This window comes from Odontesthes bonariensis, chromosome 18 (genome assembly GCF_027942865.1).
Source record: "Odontesthes bonariensis isolate fOdoBon6 chromosome 18, fOdoBon6.hap1, whole genome shotgun sequence".
Classification (NCBI taxonomy): domain Eukaryota; kingdom Metazoa; phylum Chordata; class Actinopteri; order Atheriniformes; family Atherinopsidae; genus Odontesthes; species Odontesthes bonariensis.
This window is the reverse complement of record NC_134523.1, coordinates 543,549-565,155: the sequence shown is the minus strand read 5'-3', so window position 1 is coordinate 565,155 and position 21,607 is coordinate 543,549. Positions and strand designations below refer to the sequence as shown.

The window sequence follows — 21,607 nt, the reverse complement described above, 5'->3', positions numbered from 1 at the left end:
TCGGTCTGCACAGCAGGCAGTGATACGAAGGGAGAGAAAATAGGGCCAAGCGATTGTGAGCTCTGACTTTTTCCTGGAGAACCATTTTGTGATGCAAATGTATTACTCTGTTGAACGCATATTGTTCTGAGAAACAAAACGCTTTATTTTTTAAACCCCAGCCAACTAGCCGGACTACCTTCATCAACACCAAAACGAGGCTGGAACTCTGCTCACAGGACGCAGCAGGGGGTAAGAAGATGTTCAGAAATGATGCTGCTGATATGGGATGTTACACAGCTTCATGTCAGAAGAGGCGAACTGTCCCTTTAAGTCCGATGCAGGAACACGAACACTGACTCAGATTTACCTGCATTCTTCTTTCCAAGCTGCTGAATAATCAGCTTCTCCATCAACATGCTGAGCAGGAAGGTGCAGATTTTACAGCTTTGTCACTAAAGGGAGGAGAGGTGCATCATGGGAGCTCTCCCAGCGGTCTTCGTGTCTTTAACTCGCCTCCCGGCTCTGTTCTGACCTCACAGTGAAGGATCTGGTGGTGTCGGCAGGAGAGAGCGTGGAGGTGACGCTGCCTCGCAACGAGGTGGAGCTCAACGCCTTCGTGGTGCCGACGCCCCCTGCAGGTGAGCCCCCATCAGCTCCTCTCCGTGTTGTTAAAGCAGCAGCTCCGGTTAGCTCCGGTTAGCTCCGGTTAGCTTCGGTTAGCTCCGGTTAGCTCCGGTTGGCTCCGGTTAGCTCCGGTTAGCTCCGGTTGGCTCCGGTTAGCTCCGGTTAGCTTCGGTTAGCTCCGGTTAGCTGTTGGGTAAGTTGGAATGAAACGGGCGACTTGTTCGATCTCTGCAGGGACCAACTATGCATTTGACTGGCGGCTGATAACTCATCCCAAAGATTACAGCGGGGAGATGGAGGGGAAGAAGAGCACCACCCTGAAGCTCAGCAAGGTGCAGACCGCAGCCGGCGCCCTCTGGTGTTCATCCTCTTTAAAAGGCCGCAGGCGGCTCACCTCCTGTGTTTGTGTCTCCTCTCCGTCAGCTGACGGTGGGCCTGTACGAGTTCGGGGTGACGGTGGGCGGCGAAGGCGCCCACGGAGAAGCTTTCGTCAACGTCACCGTCAAACCAGGTGAGCGTGGCCACGAGCCATTCGTCCTCAGACGCGGAGGAGGAGCGCTGACTTCAGCTTCTCTGATGGTCACCTGTTAAAACATGCTGCAGCTGTGGCTCCGCCTCCTGGCGTGATGTCACTGGGTCTGAAGTTTGCTTCCTAATCGTTTCTAATTGTGCTGTCATGACCTTTAACCTTTAACATGCTAACTGATGCCCGCAGAGTCTGAGATGTAGCTCTTGGGTTTCTGACCTCGGGGTGACCTTTAACCTTTACCATGCTGACTGAGGCCTGCAGAGTCTGAGATGTAGCTCTTGGGTTTCTGACCTCGGGGTGACCTTTAACCTTTAACATGCTGACTGAGGCCTGCAGAGTCTGAGATGTAGCTCTTGGGTTTCTGACCTTGGGGTGACCTTTAACCTTTCACTCCTTCTGAGTTTTGTCTCAGTTTTTGTTCCATAAATAATGAGACAGTGTTGATGTGTTGATCTGAGGTTGGATTCACTGAGTTTTAACCTGCTGAAGAACACAATAATTAAGATAAGTTTCCTGTTTTTGATCCGACAACAATTAAAAAATCAGATTTATCTGGAGAAATATTTCTGCTTCGTACTATAAGTTAAAAATCCACTGAAATGACACATAAATACAACAATAATCCAAATGTCAGAGCTAGTGTCGGCCTTCAGGCTCCAGAAGCATCGACTTCCTGTTGAGCCGTTTGATCACATGACTCGGTAGGGGAACAGCTATCCTTCCTGTTAGCTCTAACCAAACCTCCAGGATCGGCGTTGAACCGTCCCGTTCTGCCTCTGATGCTCAGCGAGCGACCTAACGCCTCATTTTCCACCCGACAGAGCCGCGGGTCAACAAGCCTCCGGTTGCCGTGGTTTCCCCGAGGTTCCAGGAGATCTCGCTGCCCACCAGCTCCACGGTGATCGACGGCAGCCGTGAGTCTCAGCGACACAAACGCATGTTTCCCTGCAGCCGCTGAGGCTTTAACCCTAAAACCTCCCGTTTGTTACCCCCCCCTCAGAGAGCACCGACGACGACAAGGTGGTGGCGTGGCACTGGGAGGAGGTCAAAGGCCCGCTGAGGGAGGAGAAGGTGTCCGCCGACACCACCGTGCTCACCCTGACCGGCCTGGTGCCGGGGAACTACACCTTCAGGTACGAGTGTTTCCTGTTTCAGGTGTGAGCAACACGCCTGCTGTGTGATATAACGGTGAAACGTTTCCCGTGTCTGTCCTTCTTCACCAGTTTGACCGTGACGGATTCAGACGGAGCCACAAACTCGACTCAGGCGGCGCTCTCCGTCAACAAAGCCAAGGACTACCGGCCTGTGGCCAACGCCGGCCCCAACCAGGTCCAAACACCTTCCCTCAACTCTGTTTCTGTCAGGCGCCGCGGCGTCTGTAACCCCGCCTCTGCGTCTGTAACCCCGCCTCTGCTCCCGTAACTCCGCCTCTGCTCCTGTAACCCCGCCTCTGCTCCCGTAACCCCGCCTCTGCTCCTGTAACCCCGCCTCTTCTCCCGTAACCCCGCCTCTGCTCCCGTAACCCCGCCTCTGCGTGTGTAACCCCGCCTCTGCGTGTGTAACCCCGCCTCTGCTCCTGTAACTCCGCCTCTGCTCCTGTAACCCCGCCTCTGCGTCTGTAACCCCGCCTCTGCGTCTGTAACCCCGCCTCTGCTCCTGTAACTCCGCCTCTGCTCCTGTAACCCCGCCTCTGCGTGTGTAACCCCGCCTCTGCTCCTGTAACCCCGCCTCTGCGTGTGTAACCCCGCCTCTGCTCCTGTAACCCCGCCTCTGCGTCTGTAACCCCGCCTCTGCTCCTGTAACTCCGCCTCTGCTCCTGTAACCCCGCCTCTGCGTCTGTAACCCCGCCTCTGCGTCTGTAACTCCGCCTCTGCTCCTGTAACTCCGCCTCTGCTCCTGTAACTCCGCCTCTGCGTCTGTAACCCCGCCTCTGCGTCTGTAACTCCGCCTCTGCTCCTGTAACTCCAGGTCATCCAGCTGCCGCGTAACTCCATCACGCTGTGCGGGAACCAGAGCGCCGACGACCACGACTCGCTGTCCTACGAGTGGTCGCTGAGCCCGGAGAGCAAGGACAAAGTGGTGGAGATGCAGGTGAGCCGCGCCGCAGATGTTCGGCCGATGTTTCTACGGCGTTTGGAGGCTCACGCCGTCCTCTCTTTGTGGCGTACAGGGCGTGCGCACGCCGATTCTGCAGCTGTCGGCCATGCAGGAGGGCGACTACACCTTCCAGCTGACGGTGACGGACTCGGCGGGACAGCAGGACACCTCGCAGGTCACCGTCATCGTGCAGCCAGGTAACACGCCGTCTGTCAGCAGCTCGGTTAAAGCTCGCCGCCAGCTTTCTGACCTGTTTATTACGAGTGTACAAAAGGTCGTCCCTGTGCACGTTTCTTTCTGTTCACCCTCCTGTTTTCTTGCGGGTCAAAAGTGACCCACCACCATGTTTAGCTGTAGAAAAAATACCTTAAACTATCTTTTTCCAACTTGAAATGTTATGACTTTTCCTAGAGCAGTGGTTTCCAAACTGTGGTATGCGTACCCCCAGGGGTACGCAACGTGACGTAGGGTGTAAAAACATGGTTTGCAAAGAGCCTGATTACATTTTTAAACCGGCATATACTGGAGTACCTGTTCACAGTGCCAAAAACACAAGATACTGCCATGCATAGATGGGCTATCCTCTAGTGGTCAGCGAATTAATTGCACTACTGAAAGGCTAGCCGCGAGGCTAACCGCCAAAAATGGATAAATGGCTAAAAAGGATCAATTGCCCTTACAGAGAACTGCTACCACAGGTCAGCCCACAGTCAAAGGTGCACCTTCCACGTTATTCTTCACCTTCAACGTCGACCTTTGACCGGGATGCTAGCGTTGCACCTGTGGCGGGCCAAGCTAACAACCTCGTCAAAAAGGCGAAAATGTGCCACCACGTACTTGTGTGAGAGTGGATTCTCAGCCCTAACAATTATGAAAACAAAATGGAGAGCGAGACTTTGTGTGGAGGATGATTTTAGACTCAGACTCTCTAACATTCAGCCCAATATTGCAGACTTATAGACAGATTTACAACTGAATATGTTCTAGAAATGTAGAAATGTTCGGTAGATTCATTTTTTTCAAAAGTGAAATGGTGTTGCTCACTGAAAATGCTGGTAGAAATTGACCTGTTTGGTGAATAATGAAATAATAATTTAAGTGATTTCTGATGTGTTAAGTGCTGTGATGGTGGTGGTGGGGGGGGGCTTACAGAGTAGGGGGTACATGGCTGGAGGTCAGATCTCTGAAGGGGTACGTGGCTGTGGAAAGTTTGGGAACCACTGTCCTAAAGGGACCCCATCATTAGAAAAAGTCATATTTTATTAACCCTTTGTGCGGTCTGTGTTTACTCCCTTTGTCCTTCGGGTCAGAAATGAGCCGCCCTCCCAAAGCCCCAAAATTAAGCAACTTAATTGAATTTTAAATCCAAAATCTATTTTGTATGATGAAACCACCTGTTATTTATCTATTCAACTCAATTCAATACATTTTTTTTTTAATTCTCTTTTTATTCAGAAAGGCACATCTCCATCACATACATCACAACACATGTACGATAACTTAACAAAGTTTGCCAAGGATTCAGTGATGTAGTCCATGCTGCCCTTCTGGATCTTTCTCCCACGGACCCAAACCGTTCCAGGTGGAAGTAATAACAAAAACAACAGAAGTAAGGAGCGCACCCCTATATGCAATCAATATATCGCACACACAAAAAAATATATATATATTTACACATATATACACATATACATATACAATAAAAAAAATAGAAGAGGGTAGGTTGAAACAAAGCACGAGTATAGTCAGATAAAATCAGATCTGATTGCTTTTACATACTCCGTCCACTTTGTCCAGATCTTATAAAAATTTTCTTTCTCAACTTTGAGGGAAAAAGAAATCTTGTCCATAAGATGTATCTCGTAAACAATTTCAATCCATTTGTCGATGGTGGGAGGTTCCACTTTTAACCATTTCCTAGTGACACATTTCTTACTAGCTGCCAATAACATAGTCAACAATTTATTTGTCTTTTATGTTCCATGTTTCAAAATTTATATCGCCCAAGAACACAGTTTCACATTTTAATGGAATATTCATATTAAATATATTTTCAATATGTTTGTGGATCTCTTTCAATACATTTTTTATCATGTACTTTTTGTTACACAATACAAAAAGACAATCACCAGTTTTCAGGATTACACTTTTATTTATTTATTTTTTTTACCACAAACCAGCTGTCAGTTGGACCAACAGTTTTCTTTTCCATAATAAAGGTTTATTATTGCTATTATATAAATGTGAAGTAATTACTTCTGAATTAATTATATTGAAAGGGAAAAAAACAAAAACTTTTCTCTGGTGTTTAAATGTTTTTATAATTCACGGGTCAAAAATGACCCAAAAGACAATCTTTGCGCCCTAGTGGTGTACAGCCCACATGGAAACATAAACAAAAATAAAGTCTGACTTTTTCTAATGATGGGGTCCCTTTAGGAAAAGTCATAACATTTCAAGTTGGAAAAAGATAGTTTAAGGTATTTTTTCTGCAGCTAAACATGGTGGTGGCTCACTTTTAATGCACTCAACTGAACATTACAACAGTGTCCTGACCTGCCACCCAAGATCCTTTAGTCTGTCGTACAGCGAGCTTCTTGTTATGGTGAGTTTCTGTTTGTCAAACAGTAAAAGGGGAGGCGTACGTGTGCGCGTACGTGCACTAACGCTGATAAGCACCATGACTGCAAACACTCGCTGACAGACTGTGTGCTGCAGCAGGATGTGGAACACCTGCAGACCGTGACGGGCGTTACGCCTCTTTTCATTTCCTGCTGTGACGTTTTCCAGAGAACAACAAGCCGCCGGCGGCCGACGCCGGGCCGGAGAAGGAGCTGACGCTGCCGGTGGACAGAACCACGCTGGACGGGAGTAAGAGCAGCGACGACCAGAAGATCGCCACCTTCCACTGGACCAAGACCAGGTGACTACGTACAGCTGAACTGTGGGAAAGATGATTTTATTTCTAAAGCTCATGTCACAACTAATGTCACCTCAGGACACTTCAGAGATAAAGTCCAGTTCATTAAAGTCCAAATGAGTCCAACTACATACTACATACTGCATACTACATACTAATCGATCAGACAGTATGCAGAGCGTTTACCCACAATGCATTTCGCTCCTGCCCGAGCTGAAATCAGCCGGCCTGAAGCTGATTTCTCTTAAGCTCTAAACTCTGTAAACTTTAGCAACATTTGAAACATTTTCAGGTGAGAAAGTAGTCGTTTAGATCCCCAACGTGTTAAAAACCTGACAAAATACCGGCTGTTTACCATTTTGTTCCCACGAATGCTGCGCTGCTAAAGCTAGCCGCAGTGAGCAAAAGTTAAAGTTAGTATGAGTAGTAGGAGAAGTAGGCGGTTTTGAACACAGCCAATGACAACAATGATGTTACATGTTCATGGAGAGATGCATCATGGGAGGAGAGGTGCATCATGGGAGCTCCCCCAGCAGGCTGGGCCTATAGCAGCAGAATTATGGGATGTTTCAGGCTCACCTGAGCCATCCCTAACTATAAGCTTTATCAGAAAGGAAAGTTTTAAGCCTGGTCTTACAGGTAGAGAACGGGACCTGATAACTGAAGGCTCTGCCTCCCAAACTGGCAGCTGGTTCCACAAAGAGGGGCCTGATAACTGAAGGCTCTGCCTCCCAAACTGGCAGCTGGTTCCTCAGAGAGGGGCCTGATAACTGAAGGCTCTGCCTCCCAAACTGGCAGCTGGTTCAACAGAGAGGGGCCTGATAACTGAAGGCTCTGCCTCCCAAACTGGCAGCTGGTTCCACAGAGAGGGGCCTGATAACTGAAGGCTCTGCCTCCCAAACTGGCAGCTGGTTCCACAGAGAGGGGCCTGATAACTGAGGGCTCTGCCTCCAAAACTGGCAGCTGGTTCCACAGAGAGGGGCCTGATAACTGAAGGCTCTGCCTCCCAAACTGGCAGCTGGTTCCACAGAGAGGGGCCTGATAACTGAAGGCTCTGCCTCCCAAACTGGCAGCTGGTCCCACAGAGAGGGGCCTGATAACTGAAGGCTCTGCCTCCCAAACTGGCAGCTGGTTCAACAGAGAGGGGCCTGATAACTGAAGGCTCTGCCTCCCAAACTGGCAGCTGGTTCCACAGAGAGGGGCCTGATAACTGAAGGCTCTGCCTCCCAAACTGGCAGCTGGTTCCACAGAGAGGGGCCTGATAACTGAGGGCTCTGCCTCCCAAACTGGCAGCTGGTTCCACAGAGAGGGGCCTGATAACTGAAGGCTCTGCCTCCCAAACTGGCAGCTGGTTCCACAGAGAGGGGCCTGATAACTGAAGGCTCTGCCTCCCAAACTGGCAGCTGGTCCCACAGAGAGGGGCCTGATAACTGAAGGCTCTGCCTCCCAAACTGGCAGCTGGTTCCACAGAGAGGGGCCTGATAACTGAAGGCTCTGCCTCCCAAACTGGCAGCTGGTCCCACAGAGAGGGGCCTGATAACTGAAAGCTCTGCCTCCCAAACTGGCAGCTGGTCCCACAGAGAGGGGCCTGATAACTGAAGGCTCTGCCTCCCAAACTGGCAGCTGGTCCCACAGAGAGGGGCCTGATAACTGAAGGCTCTGGTTCCACAGAGAGGGGCCTGATAACTGAAGGCTCTGCCTCCCAAACTGGCAGCTGGTTCCACAGAGAGGGGCCTGATAACTGAAGGCTCTGCCTCCCAAACTGGCAGCTGGTTCCACAGAGAGGGGCATGATAACTGAAGGCTCTGCCTCCCAAACTGGCAGCTGGTTCCACAGAGAGGGGCCTGATAACTGAAGACTCTGCCTCCCAAACTGGCAGCTGGTCCCACAGAGAGGGGCCTGATAACTGAAGGCTCTGCCTCCCAAACTGGCAGCTGGTTCCACATAGAGGGGCCTGATAACTGAAGGCTCTGCCTCCCAAACTGGCAGCTGGTTCCACAGAGAGGGGCCTGATAACTGAAGGCTCTGCCTCCCAAACTGGCAGCTGGTTCCACAAAGAGGGGCCTGATAACTGAAGGCTCTGCCTCCCAAACTGGCAGCTGGTTCCTCAGAGAGGGGCCTGATAACTGAAGGCTCTGCCTCCCAAACTGGCAGCTGGTTCAACAGAGAGGGGCCTGATAACTGAAGGCTCTGCCTCCCAAACTGGCAGCTGGTTCCACAGAGAGGGGCCTGATAACTGAAGGCTCTGCCTCCCAAACTGGCAGCTGGTTCCACAGAGAGGGGCCTGATAACTGAGGGCTCTGCCTCCAAAACTGGCAGCTGGTTCCACAGAGAGGGGCCTGATAACTGAAGGCTCTGCCTCCCAAACTGGCAGCTGGTTCCACAGAGAGGGGCCTGATAACTGAAGGCTCTGCTTCCCAAACTGGCAGCTGGTCCCACAGAGAGGGGCCTGATAACTGAAGGCTCTGCCTCCCAAACTGGCAGCTGGTCCCACAGAGAGGGGCCTGATAACTGAAAGCTCTGCCTCCCAAACTGGCAGCTGGTCCCACAGAGAGGGGCCCGATAACTGAAGGCTCTGCCTCCCAAACTGGCAGCTGGTCCCACAGAGAGGGGCCTGATAACTGAAGGCTCTGCCTCCCAAACTGGCAGCTGGTTCCACAGACAGGGGCCTGATAACTGAAGGCTCTGCCTCCCAAACTGGCAGCTGGTTCCACAGACAGGGGCCTGATAACTGAAGGCTCTGCCTCCCAAACTGGCAGCTGGTCCCACAGAGAGGGGCCTGATAACTGAAGGCTCCGCCTCCCAAACTGGCAGCTGGTCCCACAGAGAGGGGCCTGATAACTGAAGGCTCTGCCTCCCAAACTGGCAGCTGGTCCCACAGAGAGGGGCCTGATAACTGAAGGCTCTGCCTCCCAAACTGGCAGCTGGTCCCACAGAGAGGGGCCTGATAACTGAAGGCTCTGCCTCCCAAACTGGCAGCTGGTTCCACAGAGAGGGGCCTGATAACTGAAGGCTCTGCCTCCCAAACTGGCAGCTGGTTCCACAGAGAGGGGCCTGATAACTGAAGGCTCTGCCTCCCAAACTGGCAGCTGGTTCCACAGAGAGGGGCCTGATAACTGAAGGCTCTGCCTCCCAAACTGGCAGCTGGTTCCACAGAGAGGGGCCTGATAACTGAAGGCTCTGCCTCCCAAACTGGCAGCTGGTTCCACAAAGAGGGGCCTGATAACTGAAGGCTCTAACTCCCAAACTGGCAGCTGGTTCCTCAGAGAGGGGCCTGATAACTGAAGGCTCTGCCTCCCAAACTGGCAGCTGGTTCAACAGAGAGGGGCCTGATAACTGAAGGCTCTGCCTCCCAAACTGGCAGCTGGTTCCACAGAGAGGGGCCTGATAACTGAAGGCTCTGCCTCCCAAACTGGCAGCTGGTTCCACAGAGAGGGGCCTGATAACTGAGGGCTCTGCCTCCCAAACTGGCAGCTGGTTCCACAGAGAGGGGCCTGATAACTGAAGGCTCTGCCTCCCAAACTGGCAGCTGGTTCCACAGAGAGGGGCCTGATAACTGAAGGCTCTGCCTCCCAAACTGGCAGCTGGTCCCACAGAGAAGGGCCTGATAACTGAAAGCTCTGCCTCCCAAACTGGCAGCTGGTCCCACAGAGAGGGGCCTGATAACTGAAGGCTCTGCCTCCCAAACTGGCAGCTGGTCCCACAGAGAGGGGCCTGATAACTGAAGGCTCTGGTTCCACAGAGAGGGGCCTGATAACTGAAGGCTCTGCCTCCCAAACTGGCAGCTGGTTCCACAGAGAGGGGCCTGATAACTGAAGGCTCTGCCTCCCAAACTGGCAGCTGGTTCCACAGAGAGGGGCCTGATAACTGAAGGCTCTGCCTCCCAAACTGGCAGCTGGTTCCACAGAGAGGGGCCTGATAACTGAAGGCTCTGCCTCCCAAACTGGCAGCTGGTCCCACAGAGAGGGGCCTGATAACTGAAGGCTCTGCCTCCCAAACTGGCAGCTGGTTCCACAGAGAGGGGCCTGATAACTGAAGGCTCTGCCTCCCAAACTGGCAGCTGGTTCCACATAGAGGGGCCTGATAACTGAAGGCTCTGCCTCCCAAACTGGCAGCTGGTTCCACAGAGAGGGGCCTGATAACTGAAGGCTCTGCCTCCCAAACTGGCAGCTGGTTCCACAAAGAGGGGCCTGATAACTGAAGGCTCTGCCTCCCAAACTGGCAGCTGGTTCCTCAGAGAGGGGCCTGATAACTGAAGGCTCTGCCTCCCAAACTGGCAGCTGGTTCAACAGAGAGGGGCCTGATAACTGAAGGCTCTGCCTCCCAAACTGGCAGCTGGTTCCACAGAGAGGGGCCTGATAACTGAAGGCTCTGCCTCCCAAACTGGCAGCTGGTTCCACAGAGAGGGGCCTGATAACTGAGGGCTCTGCCTCCCAAACTGGCAGCTGGTTCCACAGAGAGGGGCCTGATAACTGAAGGCTCTGCCTCCCAAACTGGCAGCTGGTCCCACAGAGAGGGGCCTGATAACTGAAGGCTCTGCCTCCCAAACTGGCAGCTGGTTCCACAGACAGGGGCCTGATAACTGAAGGCTCTGCCTCCCAAACTGGCAGCTGGTTCCACAGACAGGGGCCTGATAACTGAAGGCTCTGCCTCCCAAACTGGCAGCTGGTCCCACAGAGAGGGGCCTGATAACTGAAGGCTCTGGTTCCACAGAGAGGGGCCTGATAACTGAGGGCTCTGCCTCCCAAACTGGCAGCTGGTCCCACAGAGAGGGGCCTGATAACTGAAGGCTCCGCCTCCCAAACTGGCAGCTGGTCCCACAGAGAGGGGCCTGATAACTGAAGGCTCTGCCTCCCAAACCGGCAGCTGGTTCCACAGAGAGGGGCCTGATAACTGAAGGCTCTGCCTCCCAAACTGGCAGCTGGTTCCACAGAGAGGGGCCTGATAACTGAAGGCTCTGCCTCCCAAACTGGCAGCTGGTTCCACAGAGAGGGGCCTGATAACTGAAGGCTCTGCCTCCCAAACTGGCAGCTGGTCCCACAGAGAGGGGCCTGATAACTGAAGGCTCTGCCTCCCAAACCGGCAGCTGGTTCCACAGAGAGGGGCCTGATAACTGAAGGCTCTGCCTCCCAAACTGACAGCTGGTTCCACAGAGAGGGGCCTGATAACTGAAGGCTCTGCCTCCCAAACTGGCAGCTGGTTCCACAGAGAGGGGCCTGATAACTGAAGGCTCTGCCTCCCAAACTGGCAGCTGGTTCCACAGAGAGGGGCCTGATAACTGAAGGCTCTGCCTCCCAAACTGGCAGCTGGTCCCACAGAGAGGGGCCTGATAACTGAAGGCTCTGCCTCCCAAACTGGCAGCTAGTTCCACAGAGAGGGGCCTGATAACTGAAGGCTCTGCCTCCCAAACTGGCAGCTGGTTCCACAGACAGGGGCCTGATAACTGAAGGCTCTGCCTCCCAAACTGGCAGCTGGTCCCACAGAGAGGGGCCTGATAACTGAAGGCTCTGGTTCCACAGAGAGGGGCCTGATAACTGAGGGCTCTGCCTCCCAAACTGGCAGCTGGTCCCACAGAGAGGGGCCTGATAACTGAAGGCTCCGCCTCCCAAACTGGCAGCTGGTCCCACAGAGAGGGGCCTGATAACTGAAGGCTCTGCCTCCCAAACCGGCAGCTGGTTCCACAGAGAGGGGCCTGATAACTGAAGGCTCTGCCTCCCAAACTGGCAGCTGGTTCCACAGAGAGGGGCCTGATAACTGAAGGCTCTGCCTCCCAAACTGGCAGCTGGTCCCACAGAGAGGGGCCTGATAACTGAAGGCTCTGCCTCCCAAACTGACAGCTGGTTCCACAGAGAGGGGCCTGATAACTGAAGGCTCTGCCTCCCAAACTGGCAGCTGGTTCCACAGAGAGGGGCCTGATAACTGAAGGCTCTGCCTCCCAAACTGGCAGCTGGTTCCACAGAGAGGGGCCTGATAACTGAAGGCTCTGCCTCCCAAACTGGCAGCTGGTTCCACAGAGAGGGGCCTGATAACTGAAGGCTCTGCCTCCCAAACTGGCAGCTGGTCCCACAGAGAGGGGCCTGATAACTGAAGGCTCTGCCTCCCAAACTGGCAGCTAGTTCCACAGAGAGGGGCCTGATAACTGAAGGCTCTGCCTCCCAAACTGGCAGCTGGTTCCACAGAGAGGGGCCTGATAACTGAAGGCTCTGCCTCCCAAACTGGCAGCTGGTTCCACAGAGAGGGGCCTGATAACTGAAGGCTCCGCCTCCCAAACTGGCAGCTGGTTCCACAGAGAGGGGCCTGGTAACTGAAGGCGAACTCAGAGAGGATGTTCCTGATTTTAACAATATTATGAAGTTGAAAGAAGGCAGTCCTTGAAACTGTTTCGTATCTATTATTAGGCTAAATGTATCTTTCAAAAGCCTTTGGTCCTTTTGTAGCTGGTTTCAGCCAATAGGAACCCTCCAGCTGTCCATGGATTATCTACGGTGGAAGGTTAAACAACAGCTTAATGATAAACGTGTTTGCCTGGATGTTTTGTGACCTGTAATTCAGTGATTTTTTTATTATTTAGTTTCATGGTTTGGTGTGAGCTCACCACCAGGCTGGAAGCGTCTCTGATACTTTCTCATACGTCCTGATCTCTGTCCTCCTCCAGCGGTCCTGATGGGGTGAAAATCGAAAACGCAGACAGCGCCGTTGCCACGGTGACGGGCCTCGAGGTCGGAACGTACAAGTTCACTCTGACAGTGACCGATGACAGGAAGCTGGAGAGCAGCGACACGGTGACAGTCATCGTCAGGGAAGGTGTGTGTGTGTGTGTGTGTGTGTGCGTGCGTGTGTGTGTGCGTGCGTGCACGTGTATGTGTATGTGTGCACGTGAGTGTGTGTGGACTCAGATATGAGCTGAGGGATGTTTCACAACATAAATTAACTCATATTTTACAGGCCAAGAGAATTAATGTCTAATGTTCTGTTTTTATTTAATTTATTCTACAAATGAAATGTTATTGTTGTCATTTAGTTTAACAGCTCATGTTGTTTCCTTTTAATGACTCCTGAAACGCTTTTAAGACGTGATTATATGTGGGGCTGGGCGAGTTAGCTCGTTAATTATTTAACGCTGATAAATAATTTATCGCACATTTTATTTTTATATATATATATACAACAATAATAATACCAATTCTAATAAAAATACTACTACTAACTAATAATAATAATAAATGACTAAATAAAAATTAATTAATTAATTAAAAAAATCAATCAATCAATTTAGTTTATTATTGTAAAAGTCTGCTGCTCACAGGCTTTTATTCTGTAAAAGTCTGTTGCTCACAGGCTTTTATTTTGTAAAAGTCTGCTGCTCACAGGCTTTTATTTTGTAAAAGTCTGTTGCTCACAGGCTTTTATTTTGTAAAAGTCTGCTGCTCACATGCTTTTATTTTGTAAAAGTCTGTTGCTCACAGGCTTTTATTTTGTAAAAGTCTGTTGCTCACAGGCTTTTATTTTGTAAAAGTCTATTGCTCACAGGCTTTTATTTTGTAAAAGTCTGTTGCTCACAGGCTTTTATTTTGTAAAAGTCTGTTGCTCACAGGCTTTTATTCTGTAAAAGTCTGTTGCTCACAGGCTTTTATTTTGTAAAAGTCTGTTGCTCACAGGCTTTTATTTTGTAAAAGTCTATTGCTCACAGGCTTTTATTTTGTAAAAGTCTGTTGCTCACAGGCTTTTATTTTGTAAAAGTCTATTGCTCACAGGCTTTTATTCTGTAAAAGTCTGTTGCTCACAGGCTTTTATTTTGTAAAAGTCTGCTGCTCACAGGCTTTTATTTTGTAAAAGTCTGTTGCTCACAGGCTTTTATTTTGTAAAAGTCTGTTGCTCACAGGCTTTTATTTTGTAAAAGTCTATTGCTCACAGGCTTTTATTTTGTAAAAGTCTGTTGCTCACAGGCTTTTATTTTGTAAAAGTCTGTTGCTCACAGGCTTTTATTTTGTAAAAGTCTATTGCTTACAGGCTTTTATTTTGTAAAAGTCTGTTGCTCACAGGCTTTTATTTTGTAAAAGTCTGTTGCTCACATGCTTTTATTTTGTAAAAGTCTGTTGCTCACAGGCTTTTATTTTGTAAAAGTCTGTTGCTCACAGGCTTTTATTTTGTAAAAGTCTATTGCTCACAGGCTTTTATTTTGTAAAAGTCTGCTGCTCACAGGCTTTTATTCTGTAAAGTCTGTTGCTCACAGGCTTTTATTCTGTAAAGTCTGTTGCTCACAGGCTTTTATTCTGTAAAAGTCTGTTGCTCACAGGCTTTTATTCTGTAAAGTCTGTTGCTCACAGGCTTTTATTTTGTAAAAGTCTGTTGCTCACAGGCTTTTATTTTGTAAAAGTCTGTTGCTCACAGGCTTTTATTCTGTAAAGTCTGTTGCTCACAGGCTTTTATTCTGTAAAGTCTGTTGCTCACAGGCTTTTATTGGGGGTCCTAGCAGCGAAGCTGCAGGAACCCATTGAGTTAGTAGCTTTTCCTATTATTATTGGGGGTCCTAGCAGCGAAGCTGCAGGAACCCATTGGATTAGTAGCTTTTCCTATTATTATTATTTTTCCGTTTCCGCTGCAACTGAAGTCTATGGCAGCCCCCTGAACGCTATGGTAAAAAGTTGTGAAATTTGGCACACGCAATCAGCCAAGTGCCAAATTAAAACTCAAGAAATTTCATGGCCCAAGTGCGTACTCTCTAGCGCCACCAACACGCCAAAGTTCAAAGTACATTCAGCCTAATAACTTTGGACTACATGGTCCAAATTTCACAAATGAGGCATCCCTGGAATCCTTGGATCATGACGAGTCCAACGCACCCTATGACGTCAATTTGCGTGTGCCTAGATTTTCCGCCATTTTGAATTTTATCAAAAAGCTTAAAAAAGCATTTCAGGTCACAGAGTTTGTACAATTTTCACGAAACTTGGCACATACATTCTTAAGACCAAGCCGCACAAAAGTTATCCAAGGGAATTTTTAATTAGGCTTCCATTTTTCCATAAAAGCCAATCAAACTCAAGGTTGACGCCCCCAAACCGGAAGTGAGGCCATATCTTGGCAACCATTTGATGTTATGATGTCAAACTTATAACACAGATTTAAGACCAAGATGGTAAGAGGCCCAACAAGTTTGGTGACGTTCGGCCTATAGGTGGCGCTATATGTAGCCAAAATGCATTTTTGCTCATATCTTTGGACCCCTTGGTCCACATTTCACAAATGAGGTACCAGTAGAATCCCTGGATAAGGTCGAGGTCAACACACTTAATGACGTCATTTGCGCCATCTTGGATTGTCCGCCATTTTGAATTTAATCAAAAACCTTCAAAAAGCATTTAAGGCCACTAAGATTGTCCAATCTCCACGAGACTTGGCCCATAGAATCTTCAGACCAAGCCGCACATAAGTTATCATGTGGATTTTTTTATTACACTTCCGTTTAACCGCGGCAGCCAATCAAACTCTACGCCGACGCGCAAACGGGACATTTGGCCAAATCTCTGCGATGCATTGTTGTATCAATGCCAAACTTGGTGCATGGACTCACGACCCCTTCCTAAGAAGCCCAAGCCTTGCCTATTGGGCCGTTCTGCTAGGACCCCCACATCGCTGCTTGCAGCTATATTTATTATTATTATTATTAATCCGTTTCCGCTGCAATTGAAGTCTATGGCAGCCCCATGAACGCTATGGTAAAAAGTTGTGAAATTTGGCACACCTAATCAGCCAAGTGCCAAAACCAAAGTCAAGAATTTTCATGCCCCAAGAGCTTACTCTCTAGCGCCACCAACACGTCAAAGTTCAAAGTGCATTAAGCCTAATAACTTTGGACTACTTGGTCCAAATTTCACAAATGAGGCATCGTTGGAATCCTTGGATCATGACGAGTCCAACGCACCCTACGACGTCAATTTGCGTATGCCTAGATTTTCCGCCATTTTGAATTTTATCAAAAAGCTTAAAAAAGCATTTCAGGTCACAGAGATTGTCCAATTTACACGAAACTTGGCACATAGACTCTTAAGACCAAGCCGCACAAAAGTTATCCAAGGGAATTTTTAATTAGGCTTCCATTTTTCCATAAAAGCCAATCAAATTCGACGTTGACGCCCCCAAACCGGAAGTGAGGCCATATCTTGGTAACCATTTGATGTTATGATGTCAAACTTATAACACAGACTTACGACCAAGATGGTAAGAGGCCCAAGAAGTTTGGTGACGTTCGGCCTATAGGTGGCGCTATATGTAGCCAAAATGCATTTTTGCTCATAACTTTGGACCCCTTGGTCCAAATGTCACAAATGAGGTACCAATGGAATCCCTGGATGCAGCCGAGGTCAATGCACGTCATGACGTCATGAGCGCCATCTTGGATTGTCCGCCATTTTGAATTTAATCGAAAACCTTCAAAAAGCATTTCAGGCCACTGAGATTGTCCAATCTCGACGGAACTTGGCAAATACAATCTTCAGACCAAGCCGCACATAAGTTATCATGTGGATTTTTTTACTTCACTTCCGTGTAACCGCGACAGCCAATCAAACTCTACGCCGATGCGTAAACGGGACATTTGGCCGTATCTCTGCGATGCATTGATGTATCGATGCCAAACTTGTTGCATGGACTCAAGACGCCTTCCTGAGCAGCCCAAGCCTTGCCTATTGGGCCATTCTGCTAGGACCCCCACATTGCTGCTTGCAGCTATATTTCTGTAAAAGTCTGTTGCTCACAGGCTTTTATTTTGTAAAAGTCTGTTGCTCACAGGCTTTTATTTTGTAAAAGTCTGTTGCTCACAGGCTTTTATTTTGTAAAAGTCTGCTGCTCACAGGCTTTTATTCTGTAAAAGTCTGTTGCTCACAGGCTTTTATTTTGTAAAAGTCTGTTGCTCACAGGCTTTTATTTTGTAAAAGTCTGTTGCTCACAGGCTTTTATTCTGTAAAAGTCTGCTGCTCACATGCTTTTATTTTGTAAAAGTCTGTTGCTCACAGGCTTTTATTTTGTAAAAGTCTGCTGCTCACAGGCTTTTATTCTGTAAAAGTCTGCTGCTCACATGCTTTTATTTTGTAAAAGTCTGTTGCTCACAGGCTTTTATTTTGTAAAAGTCTGCTGCTCACATGCTTTTATTTTGTAAAAGTCTGCTGCTCACAGGCTTTTATTATTGTAAAGGTCTGCTGCTCACAGGCTTTTATTTTGTAAAAGTCTGTTGCTCACAGGCTTTTATTTTGTAAAAGTCTGTTGCTCACAGGCTTTTATTATTGTAAAAGTCTGTTGCTCACAGGCTTTTATTTTGTAAAAGTCTGCTGCTCACAGGCTTTTATTTTGTAAAAATCTGTTGCTCACAGGCTTTTATTTTGTAAAAGTCTGTTGTCCACATGCTTTTATTTTGTAAAAGTCTGTTGCTGACAGGCTTTTATTTTGTAAAAGTCTATTGCTCACAGGCTTTTATTTTGTAAAAGTCTGCTGCTCACAGGCTTTTATTTTGTAAAAGTCTGCTGCTGTCTGCTGTGGAACAGGAAAAGAAAGTAATCGGCGGAGCCACCAAACATGGAGAAGGGTACGGAACTTTTACTCGGCCATTTTCATGTTAAAGTTCTTCCAGACGGCGGAGTCGACAGAACCAAAGTCATCTGTAAACTCTGCCAAGTTGAATTGTCTTCTCAGCGTAGTAGTTCCAGTCTAAAATATCACTTAAAGGCAAAACACACAACTGATAGCAGCAAGTCATTCAAGGAAACAGACAGTGGAGCGAGGCTTCTACATAAAAACTACAGAAAGATGCTGATGTTAAAAGTGTGTTTGCACAACAAATGTTATGGCACTTTCATTCATATGGCAGCACATTTAAAATAAAGCTAAATGCTAAAAGCTATACACTACTTTTGGATTCATTTTTGGATTCTGCATACAAATGCAATTAATCGTGATTAATCAGGGAAATCATGAGATTAATTAGATTAAAGGTTTTAATCGCTGCCCGGCCCTAATATGTCTGTTATAGCTGTTCCTGGACCCATCTCGGCTCAGTTTCTGAGTTTCCTCGTGTCTCCCTGCAGAAAAGGACCAGCCGCCTGTGGCTCACGTCCTGTCCAGCCCGTCCATCTCTCTGCCCGTCAGGACTGCCGTTCTGGACGGGTCTCGCTCCTCCGATGACAAAGGGGGCGTCGGCTACCTGTGGATCAGAGAGGACAGCAGCCCTGCGGCCGGGGTGAGACTCCGCCCCTTTAACCGGGTGTTTTCCTTTTCTCTCTGAAACCTTTAAAGGCTCGTGCACGGCCTGCAGAAACACAGCTGGACCCTCATGGCTCTGTTTGTTTCAGGACGTGCTGAACAACTCCGACCACCAGGCGGTGCTGTTCCTGGGAAACCTGGTGCAGGGGAAGTACAGCTTCCTGCTGACGGTGACCGACAGCAAAGGCCAGAGCAGCTCCGACAGGGGCACGGTGGAGGTCCGACCAGGTAGACTCTCTTTTAAACTCCCAGGCTGCTTCTTCTCCTTCTTCTGTTGCTCTGAAAACATTTGCAGGTGCCATTAAAAAGCTAAAAGGGGGACGCATCAGTGACGTGTTTTAACAGACTTTCTGGTGATGCGATTCCACCCAGCGGGGGGTCGGCAGGTCAGACAGAGGCTGTGTTCGAAACCGCCTACTACATACTTCCATACTGCATACTACATACTGCATACTACATACTGCATACTGCATACTTCCATACTACAAACTGCATACTACATACTGCATACTGCATACTACATACTACATACTGCATACTGCATACTTCCATACTACATACTGCATACTACATACTACATACTACATACTGCATACTGCATACTTCCATACTACATACTGCATACTACATACTGCATACTGCATACTACATACTACATACTGCATACTACATACTACATACTTCCATACTGCATACTGCATACTGCATACTGCATACTGCATACTACATACTACATACTGCATACTACATACTGCATACTGCATACTTCCATACTACATACTGCATACTACATACTGCATACTGCATACTACATACTACATACTGCATACTACATACTACATACTACATACTGCATACTGCATACTTCCATACTACATACTGCAGACTACATACTGCATACTGCATACTACATACTGCATACTGCATACTACATACTGCATACTACATACTGCATACTTCCATACTACATACTGCATACTGCATACTACATACTGCATACTTCCATACTACATACTGCATACTGCATACTACATACTACATACTGCATACTACATACTGCATACTACATACTGCATACTGCATACTACATACTACATACTACATACTGCATACTTCCATACTACATACTACATACTGCATACTTGCATACTGCATACTACATACTGCATACTACATACTACATACTACATTCTGCATACTACATACTACATACTGCATACTACATACTACATACTGCATACTGCATACTACATACTACATTATGCATACTGCATACTACATACTACATACTGCATACTGCATACTTCCATACTACATACTGCATACTACATACTGCATACTGCATACTACATACTGCATACTACATACTACATACTACATACTACATTATGCATACTGCATACTGCATACTACATACTACATACTGCATACTGCATACTACATACTGCATACTACATACTGCATACTGCATACTACATACTGCATACTACATACTGCATACTACATTATGCATACTGCATACTACATACTGCATACTACATTATGCATACTGCATACTACATACTGCATACTGCATACTTCCATACTACATACTGCATACTACATACTGCATACTGCATACTACAAAATGCATACTAGATACTACATACTGCATACTTCCATACTACATACTACATACTACATTATGCATACTGCATACTACATACTACATACTGCATACTGCATACAACATACTGCATACTGCATACTGCATACAACATACTGCATACTACATACTGCATTATGCATACTGCATACTACATACTACATACTGCATACTGCATACAACATACTGCATACTACATACTACATTATGCATACTGCATACTACATACTACATTATGCATACTGCATACTACATACTACATACTGCATACTACATACTACATACTGCATCCTCATCGATCAGACAGTATGCAGAGCGTTTACCCACAATGCATTTCGCTCCTGCCCGAGCCGAAATCAGCCGGCCTGAAGCTGATTTCCCTTAAGCTCTAAACTCTGTAAACTTTAGCAACATTTGAAACATTTTCAGGCGAGAAAGTAGTCGTTTAGATCCCCAACGTGTTGAAAACCTGACAAAATACCGGCTGTTTACAATTTTGTTCCCACGAATTCGGCGCTACTAAAGCTAGCCGCAGTGAGCTAACGCACTTCCGGTTATTTTCACAAAATAAAATACCCGTTGCCTTTTATCATAGGGAAAGCCATTACCATACAATTGGTGCTTTTGTTTTGAAAACAGGAAGTGAACCTACCCTCGTTGTAGCTAGCTTGAAACTGCCGTTTTGACAGGAAATGACGATCGGCGACGTCACGTTATGTTGCATCTTGGGTAGTTTGAGTATGAGTAGTAACCTCATGATGCATACCCAACATTTCAGAGAATCTAGTATGCATCCGGGAACTTAAAAAAAGTTAAAGTTTGTAGGAGTAGTAGGAGAAGTATGCGGTTTCGAACACAGCCAGAAACTGATCCCCTGCTCTGACCTCTGACCTCTGGCCTCTGACCTCTGACCTCCTGTCCTCAGATGTGTGGGAGCGGGACCTGGTGGAGCTGCTGCTGGAGGTGTCGGTGTCTCAGGTCTCCCAGCGGCAGCGCGACATGCTGCTCCGTCAGGTCGGCGTCCTGCTGGGCGTGCTGGACAGCGACATCATCGTCAGAGAGATCAGTGCGTTCAACGAGCACAGGTGAGGGCTGCTCAGCGTTTGTGTTTTATCATACAAGCGGTGAGAAACGTGTTCATCCTCCTCTGCTTCCTCTTCTGCTTCCTCCTCTGCTTCATCTGCTTCATCTGCTTCCTCCTCTGCTTCCTCCTCTGCTTCCTCTGATTCCTCTTCTGCTTCCTCCTCTGCTTCCTCTTCTGCTTCCTCCTCTGCTTCCTCTTCTGCTTCCTCCTCTGCTTCCTCTTCTGCTTCCTCCTCTGCTTCTTCCTCTGATTCCTCTGCTTCCTTTTCTGCTTCCTCTGCTTCTTCCTCTGATTCCTCTGCTTCCTTTTCTGCTTCCTCTGCTTCCTCCTCTGCTTCCTCCACTGCTTCCTCCACTGCTTCCTCTTTTGCTTCCTCCTCTGCTTCCTCCTCTGCTTCCTCCTCTGCTTCCTCTTCTGCTTCCTCCTCTGCTTCCTCTTCTGCTTCCTCTTCTGCTTCCTCCTCTGCTTCCT

At 48.1% G+C, this 21,607-nt stretch overlaps 1 protein-coding gene across 1 annotated transcript in view; it reads left to right on the top strand.

The window, feature by feature from the left end:
• kiaa0319l (KIAA0319-like ortholog) overlaps positions 1-21,607 on the top strand; it is a 37,626-nt gene that overhangs the window by 10,874 nt on the left and 5,145 nt on the right. The window contains exons 8-20 of the mRNA XM_075449328.1: positions 522-620; positions 841-938; positions 1,030-1,117; positions 1,957-2,049; positions 2,136-2,268; positions 2,359-2,464; positions 3,104-3,226; positions 3,306-3,429; positions 6,023-6,155; positions 12,808-12,956; positions 18,233-18,384; positions 18,497-18,635; positions 20,978-21,137. Of these exons, the coding sequence (XP_075305443.1) occupies positions 522-620; positions 841-938; positions 1,030-1,117; positions 1,957-2,049; positions 2,136-2,268; positions 2,359-2,464; positions 3,104-3,226; positions 3,306-3,429; positions 6,023-6,155; positions 12,808-12,956; positions 18,233-18,384; positions 18,497-18,635; positions 20,978-21,137 (1,597 nt within the window). The remainder of the gene's footprint in view (positions 1-521; positions 621-840; positions 939-1,029; positions 1,118-1,956; positions 2,050-2,135; positions 2,269-2,358; positions 2,465-3,103; positions 3,227-3,305; positions 3,430-6,022; positions 6,156-12,807; positions 12,957-18,232; positions 18,385-18,496; positions 18,636-20,977; positions 21,138-21,607) is intronic.